This window comes from Triticum aestivum, chromosome 7D (genome assembly GCF_018294505.1).
Source record: "Triticum aestivum cultivar Chinese Spring chromosome 7D, IWGSC CS RefSeq v2.1, whole genome shotgun sequence".
Lineage (NCBI taxonomy): Eukaryota > Viridiplantae > Streptophyta > Magnoliopsida > Poales > Poaceae > Triticum > Triticum aestivum.
In genome coordinates, this window is record NC_057814.1 from 203,189,104 (window position 1) to 203,198,038 (window position 8,935).

Sequence of the window (8,935 nt, forward strand, 5' to 3'; positions counted from 1 at the left end):
TTACTTAGTAATTGACACCAAAAGCCACATACGTAAACGGTGAACACTAAATGATTTTTCAACATGGTGAGATTATATTTTGCAGGAAGAACTTTGATCTATTCATCAAATATCATGACACACTCAATTGCCATTGGATGCGGAATCTGTACAACACGGTCCTGACCCACTTCATGATCCACGAATGGGCAGTCGATTCTGCGTCTTTGCCATCGGTACTTCGCATGTCAAGCTTGAAATGAACTCATCTCATAAGCCAAGATCCGCGTTTTCTGAGATAAGCACGCCAGGAACAAAAGTAATCTGATTTTCGTTCCAAAGAGCCACCAAGAAGAGATGAAACCGAACCCAGAAAGACCTGCCGTATAAATAATCTGATTTTCTTTTTTTCCTTTTTATGAGGGGAAAATAATCTGAGTTTCTGATAAGACAAGCAATAGGCACCTACGAATTTTAGCTAGGAAATGTACTCCTTTTTTTAGGTAAGCCAGGAAATGTACTCATAAGATAAGACAAGCAACAGTCACCTGAAAATCCAACTACAGCTTATTCAGTAATTTTCACTTGCCACTAGAAAAATTAACAACAGTTTATGTATACAAATTTCCATGAAAGAATGCCAAAGAATAGAATTTACAACGGAAACCACCAAAAGATGCAACCAAACTAATGGGAAAATAAAAACAACAGATCAAGTAGCTCCAATCAAATGCAAGATATGCAGACAAACATAGAATATTTTCAAGTTTCGACAAGTCTGACCTCAAACATCTGTTGTTTTGACAGAGGGTTTACAGATTACAAAAAAAACACCCAGGAGGTACTTAGTTAGGAGATAATAAAACGCACAATCCAGCACGGGTGTCTTCACTTATTTCTGTGGTCGCGAGTTCTTAGGAGCAAAGAACACCCTCACATCAAACTGGCCATACTTTGACATCGAGTCATCAGGAATCCTAACAGGTCCAACATGTCCATCCTGGAAAGTCCACCAAAAGAGTGATTCCCCCAACTTTAAGCAAACATCCAATTTTTCCTCTGCTTTCACCACGACTACATGCTGAAACTGCATCTTAGTCCCAGAGAATGTGTCATCAAACAACACAATCTCATGATCAAAGCCACTGCTGAAAGCACCAAATCTCACATGATGAGGACCATCAACCTTTGCAAAGACTTCTATTACGGCCTCGATACTTCTTGTAAATGATATGTAGCCTATGTCCAAGCTGAACAGGCCACTACGAATCTGCCCATATAGCATTTCATCATAAGCTGGGCAGCTCTCAATCTCAGCATACGCAGAAAGTATTTGTTTGTCAGCCGATCCATCCCCTTCCTCCTTTACCCACAGATCAACTTCTAGTAATGCATCCTGCCGTAAGTACATTCCTCGACAAGGACTACAAAGAGGTAGGATAAAGGAATCCTACAATTTGACAACTCTGGTTAGAACAAAACATGCTACATTTTCAGATACATTAGCCTGTGCCAACATAACAAACTAAATAAGACAATGCACATCATGTTTAAATAAAAAACTAGTTCCTTTTTAAAGTATAAGTCATATATTTCACTTGTGTTGAAATGCAAGACATGCATGTCATTTCTCTCTTCTACCACCATTTATATATCTTGCCAACCGCTTCAACTTTTATAACTAAACATTCACATATATTATTATCTTCCTTGTTCCCAAAACATTAGTATATACTGTAGGAATATTGGGGATCAAAAGTATAGTTAACATGTATTTCAAAATGGGTTCACCCCCGAAAAACAGAGGTCTTAAGCACAAATCTGAGCACACATGACTAACTTTTAGTCGATCCAATCCAAGGAAAGAAGATAACCACCATACATCTCACACATACTGTTGAACATCAATCATCTTGAGCAACAAACAAGTTATGTTGAAAGAAGCCATGTCTAGCTGGATTACCTGGTCAATGGTGACAGCATCATCTCTGCAGGGACGGCTAAAGACGTAATTCCGCAGAGGCTCCAAGGAATCCCGAACGGCGATTATTCCATAGACACTAACAGGATATGACGGAGAGCTTGACAAACGCAGCGAGAATACCTGTAGCATCCGATTTGGTTCGCGATATCCAAGAGTTGATTTAGCTGCAAATGTCGAGGTAAATAATAAAATTTCCAAACACATGCATAGATAGCACAAGAGCAGATTGCTAGGCAAGGGATCAAATCAACAGAGACTAGCTTACTGGTGGAAGTATCATGGGTTTTGTATATACGGTGGTGACAGTAGCCCCGCAAAACGCATGCGCCTATTGCCTGAGGGAATACTTTCATAGGAAAAGGAGGAAGGGCAGACCAATCATGTCCCAGATCTAGAAGCATCTTACACAGCTCTCTGTGTTCTTCGTTCTGTTTGATGTCACTCCTTACCCACACCCGCTGTATCAGTTTGGCTTTGTCCCTGGGAAAAAATTTCCCTGCATGATAAAATCAATGTAGCATCAATCGGCATTTAATCATTTTTGGTTAATTTGGAGATGAAATCGTCGCATTTCTGGAGAATAAACTACCAGAGCAATTTGTCTCCTCATCGTCTGTCACCACTTCCTCCCCCTCATCAGAGTGTGCTAGGGCCAAGCCGGCCAAGTCGGCCAAGTCGAGCTGGTCAACTAAATCATCGTCGCTGTCGGATAGGCAGACATCATCCCAGTGAAGAATAGGCGGCTCTGAAGCTACAAAAATAATTTGACAAAGGATGCATAGTTGAGTTGGCAGATTGAAAAGCGACCACTATGAAGATTAAGGGCCTCTTTGATTCAAAGGATTCCTAAAGGAATTTTGGAGGATTCCAATCATTAGGATTTTTTCCTATGTAGCTTGTTTGATTTGTAGGATTGCAATCCATAAGATTCATTTGTAGTACTAGTTTTCATAGGGAAATTTCCATCCACTACAACCTCATGTGAAGAATTCTACGTTTTTCCTGCGCAACGACCATACTAATCCTGCAGTATTGAAGATGTCATGCCACTCTATTCCTATGTTTTTCCTATTCCTAGGTTTTACAAATCCTGTGAATCAAAGAGGCCCTAATTGAAAATATAGAGGAGTGTACTCACCCTCGGCCTTGAGCGCTGGATCACCATGTTTGTCGATACAGGAGAAGATGGAGGCGATCCCTTGCTTATCCCCCGCCGCCGCCGCCACATCCTCCTGCTGCTCGCTAGGATCGTGCAGACGCTGGAGCGTGGGGCCAAATAGGTCGGGGGCGTATGCGCAGTTGGCCGGATCATGGGGATGGCGGACTCTGGGAAGGTGTGGCACCTCGGCTGATAACATCGCTGCGCTTAGGGTTTCGTTGCCGGTGGCGGGCGGCGGTCGTGCGTTCTGGTTGGATGGAGGGAGGGGGCAGCTAGGGATTGAGAACGGGCGAGCGAGATGAACGAACAAGGCACACGCGACTACGCGAGCGAAACGATGTGGCTTTTGCCTTTAGGGTATATATATCGTGCGTTCACTCAGTTCTCCCGTCTTCCAGCGCGACGCGTTTCTGGCCGTTCGTCGACCAGGCTGAAAATTCGCCCCTCAGATCAACACACCTCCGGAGCATCAACCTTTCCCTCTCTCGCGTTCCGAGGGGGATTCGAGTTTTAGCGCCGTGCTTACTTTGGACTTTATTACAGATTTGACCATAATCTTTTTTTAGGGGAGATTTGACCATAATCTGTAATGTTGATGATTTGCCCCGCCGTGCTTACTTTGGACTTTATTACAGATTTGACCATAATATGTAATGTTGATGGTTTGCCTTTTCTGACTTAAACTCATTTGTTTGATTTAACTTTGACTCGAAAATGCGTATGTGCAATTACTTACATGCTGATATAGGTAGGATATTAATTACGTGTTAATTATGTAATTAGCACAAACATTAATAATTCTGTGAATCAGTCTGTGGTTAGATGATTAGGAGGATAGTGGTATGCCCAGCCCATCAGGATTCAAGTCCTGAAGTTGATAATGTTGCTCACATTTTCTTGTACTTTTTTTTTGAAACGTCCAGCAGAGTTGGCTTTTCATTCATTTAGCAGAGAGGGAGATGACAAAATGTTGATCAAGCGATCAGGTGAGTGAAAAGGAAATATTACAGCCGTCCCAGGGCAGCAAGGCTCCAGGCTAAGTATATCCTAAATGAATCTCTCACGTTACATCCCCAAAGGGTTGCTCTATGCATCTAGCACTGGCTATCCTTCATTGTTCCATGTCACGCCTGCAAGCTTCTGTAATGTGCCTCGCATCGGCATGTTTTCCTCTGAAAACGCAGGAGTTGCGCTCTAGCCAGATATGCCAGGGGATGAGCGCGATCATAATCTTTGTGCCTTTCTTGTGACCTAGAGCTGCAACAGTTGTGATCCTCTGGATTTTGTCTGTTGTCGTTGTCCCCATGCTCCACGCTCCATGGATTAGTACGTTGCAACCAGTCCAGGCAGCTGCAGTGCTCCAAACCTGCAGAGAGACCAGACATTCCCATACCAGATGTGAAGAGGTCTCAAGGTTGCGAAGGCACATGGGGCAAAAAAATCCATTCTCCCATCCTCTCCATTGCAGCCGGTCATTGCACCAGAGCTTGTCTAGGTGCAGCAACCATATGAACGTCTTGATTTTGCCTGGAACCCAGATCTTCCAAATGAGTGTTCTCAAGTTGCAAGGCTGGTTGCTGTCGAATTGGGTGTTGTATGCAGATCTCGTAGAGTAGATTCTCGAGCTGCAGTGCTTCCATTTGACCGTGTCCTGAGTCCCCGGTTCCAGGTTGAGGCCAGCTTTCCTAATTTCCCTTGCAAGCTCGACAACTTGTTGTGCGATGCTGCTGAAGTCACCATGGCGTAGATCAAGGATCCATCGATCACCCTGTAGGGCTTCTCCCACACTTCTGTTCTTCCGGATGGATCTGGCAAAGATCATTGGATAAGCCAAACATAACGGTCTCCCTCCAAGCCATGAAAAGGACCAGAAGGAGGCTGTAGCCCCATCGCCGATAGTCATCGTAGTAGAGGTCGCAAAAAGAGCTCGATCCGTGGCGTCGCAAGGCGTGTCAGTGCCTACTCAGGGTCTGTTTGGCTGGTTCCAAGTTTGCTAAAGCCACCGTAACCGCAGCGCCCGGGCAAACCGATTGAGGTCAGAGATGCCCAGACCGCCGTGTTGTTCTGGCGTGGTCGCCGTGCTCTAGCGAACCTTACATTTTCCTCTGGTGATCTGTTCATCTCCCGCCCAGAGAAAACGGCGGCGTGATTTATCTGTGGCCTTGAAGAACTTCTTGGGCACTCGAAAGGTTGTCACTGGTAGTGCAGAGACGTGATATACAAACGGTTTTTACCCCCTTTCCGCGACGGAGTTTTAAACCATCGCCTAGTGAGTGTGTGCGATAGGGGGGTCCTTCCCACACGACCCAGAAACCGTCGGGGATAGGCCCTCCAGCCACACAGGCGGGGGCAAAATAAGCTCATGTGCGATCGGGCGAGGCATCGAAACCCAATCATTTTCGTTCGTATGTACATCCCACACGGTGAATCCCAGAAAAACATTTCCGTTCGTATGTATATGACACACGGTTTTTTGCGTGGAAACGTTTGTGCAAGGTGGCCTAACATAAACAGTTCTCTGCCGGAAGCCGTGTTTGATTGTTAGTTGATCGGACACGCCTACTTTCTAGAAACCGTGTGGGTTGTTTGAGTTCATCGCCCACGGTGTTGTCTGAGTAACCGTCTGCAATAGAAAAACCCAATAAGCAGGGTAATTAGCCTATTATTGATAATCCATGTAGTAATCAAATTGACATTTCTTATAAAACACACCAGATATTTCATATCCGTATAACGGTGATAATCCCCAAGTGCAGGGAATCATCGTAGCAATTCTCAATGGTGGAAGTGATAAGTATGGAGTGTCGAACCCACAAGGAGCTAAAGGTAAGATCAATATTCTCTCAAGTCCTATCTGCCACTGATACAATTCTACGTACACCGAACGTTTGCTTCCAACTAGAAACGAGAAATAAAACTACGTTGTGGGTATGAAGAGGATAACTTTGCATGATATCGAAGAGCTAAAATATAAAAGTAGGTGTTGTTATCATAAAGTTAGAATATATTACTAAATATTATAAATAGCGAGTGTGGAATAATGATGGGTCGGTGTGCGGAATTATCCTAGGCAATCGTTAACAAGACCGGTAGTCGTCATTGCAATTTCATATGAGGGAGAGGCATAAGCTAACATACTTTCTCTTCTTGGATCATATGCACTTATGATTGGAACTCTAGCAGCATCCGCAACTACTAAAGATCATTAAGGTAAAACCCAACCATAGCATTAACATATCAAGTCCCCTTTATCCCATACGCAACAACCCCCTTACTCGGGTTTATGCTTCTGTCACTCAAGCAACCCACTATAAGCGAATCATGAACGTATTGCAACACCCTACAACGGGAATCCCTCACGCTTGCGCGACACGGAGGGCACAATAGGACAGCACCAAAATAAAACATACAACTCATACCAATCTAGATCATCAATCAACCCAAAGACAAAGGATATCTACTCAAAACATCATAGGATGGCAACACATCATTGGATCATAATATGTGGCATAAAGCACCATGTTCAAGTAGGGATTACAGCGGGGTGCGGGAGAGTGGACCGCGTAAAATAGATGAGGGTGGTGATGATGGTGATGTTGATGAAGACGATCACCACGGCGATGATTCCCCTCCCGATGGCATTCCGGCGCCACCGAGAGAGAGGAGGATAGGTTCTCCCCCTTGTGCTTCCTCCTTCATGGCCTCCCCCCTAGATGGGGAGAGGTTCTCCCTCTAGTCCTTGGCCTTCATGGCGATGATGGCCCCTCCGGGATCCTCCTCCATGGCCTCCGGTGATGATGGCCCCCTCCGGCAGGGTGCCAGAGAGGGCCTAGATTGATGTCTCGTGGCTACAGAGGCTTGCGGTGGCGGAACTTCTGATCTAGGTTATTTTCTGGAGGTTTGGGTATTTATAGGAGAGGTTGGCGTCGAGAACAAGTCAGGGGGCCCCACGAAGTCCACGAGGCACAGGGGCGCGCCCTCCACCCTCGTGGGGCCCACGGGCCTCCCCTCCGGTAACTCTTCATTCCAGTATTTTTTATATTTTCCAGAAAAATTCTCCGTTGATTTTCATAGCATTCCGAGAACTTTTATTTCTGCACAAAAACAACACCACGGTAGTTCTGCTGAAAACAGCGTCAGTCCAGGTTAGTTCTAATCAAATCATACCAAAAATCATATAAAACTATTGTAAACATGGCATGAATACTTCATAAATTATAGATACGTTGGAGACGTATCAGCATCCCCAAGCTTAATTCCTGCTCGTCCTCGAGTAGGTAAATGATAAAATAAATAATTTATGAAGTGTGAATGCTAGCAAGTTCATAAGTTTGATCAATGATAGTTTCAATCACTTTTTCTAGCATCATTACATATCATAACAGTAGCTCAACTCATGAAACTTCTCATGATCAAGTAACAAGCTATTCACATATTAAAGTATAGATCATAAACTTTCTTGAAAACTAACAAACCGCGCTCTCAGTCATCAAACAATTGCAATTCATTTTATTTTCGGGAAGGGTCTATGTAAGAGCTTTGATTCAACAAACTCCACATACTCAACTATCATTTAATCTTTCACAATTGCTAACACTCATGTGATATTTATGGGTTCAAAGTTTTAATTGGACACAGAGAAAGATAGGGGCTTATAGTTTCGCCTCCCAACCTTTTACCTCAAGGGTAATGTCAACAATAATAATTTATGAAAACCTACATCCAAGTGGATATATATATCCGGATCGCTCCAACACAAAGTGCTTGCCAAAGGAAAAAGTGTAAAAAGGAAAGGTGATGATCACCATGACTCTTGTATAAGGGTAGAAGATAAAAGTAAAAGATAGGCCCTTCGCAGAGGGAAGCAGAGGTTGTCATGCGCTTTTATGGTTGGATGCACAAAATCTTAATGCAAAAGAACGTCACTTTATATTGCCGCTTGTGATAAAGACCTTTATTATGCAGTCCGTCGCTTTTATTTCTTCCCTATCACAAGTTCGTATAAAGCTTATTTTCTTCGCACTAATAGATCATACATATTTAGAGAGCAATTTTTATTGCATGCACCGATGACAACTTACTTGAAGGATCTTACTCAATCCATAGGTAGGTATGGTGGACTCTCATGGCAAAACTGGTTTAAGGGATGTTTGGAAGCACAAGTAGTATTTCTACTTGGTGCAAAGAATTTGGCTAGCATGAGAGGGAAAGGCAAGCTCAACATGTTGGATGATCCAAGACAATATAACGTTTCGGATATAGGAAAACATAACCCATTAAGTTGTCTTCCTTGTCCAACATCAACTTTTTAGCATGTCATATTTTAATGAGTGCTCACAATTACAAAAGATGTCCAAGATAGTATATTTATATGTGAAATCTCTCTTCCTTCAATATTCTTTCATGAATTGTTCAAGTGACCAATTCTGCGTTTGCTAACTTTCAATAAGTTTACTACCTATACTTATTATGTGTGAAGTCATTACTCCCCATGTTATAAGCATATGAAACGTATATAAATTCAGATTTATGATATTCAATTCATTCAACCATTTACTCATAGGATATACGTGAAGCACGTGAGTAAATGACAAACTACTCCAAAAGATATAAGTGAAGAACACTGAGTAGTCAAATAATTAACTAGCCATGGGAGGATTCTTTTTCATTCAAGATTTCAGATCCAATGATTTTATTCAAACAGCAAGTAAAATTGAAAATACGCTCCAAGCAAAACACATATCATGTGACGAATAAAAATATAGCTCCGAGTAAGGTATACCGATAATTTTGAAGACGAAAGAGGGGATGCC

At 43.0% G+C, this 8,935-nt stretch overlaps 1 protein-coding gene across 1 annotated transcript; it reads right to left on the reverse strand.

Moving 5' to 3' along the window:
* Positions 1-678: 678 nt before the first annotated feature.
* LOC123167804 (uncharacterized) lies at positions 679-3,471 on the reverse strand. Its single transcript, XM_044585666.1, has 5 exons — positions 3,102-3,471; positions 2,553-2,714; positions 2,229-2,459; positions 1,943-2,127; positions 679-1,429 (listed from the first exon to the last, which is right to left on the reverse strand). The coding sequence occupies exons 1-5, from the start codon at positions 3,319-3,321 to the stop codon at positions 872-874; spliced, it is 1,356 nt and encodes a 451-aa protein (XP_044441601.1). The 5' UTR covers positions 3,322-3,471; the 3' UTR covers positions 679-871.
* Positions 3,472-8,935: the final 5,464 nt, after the last annotated feature.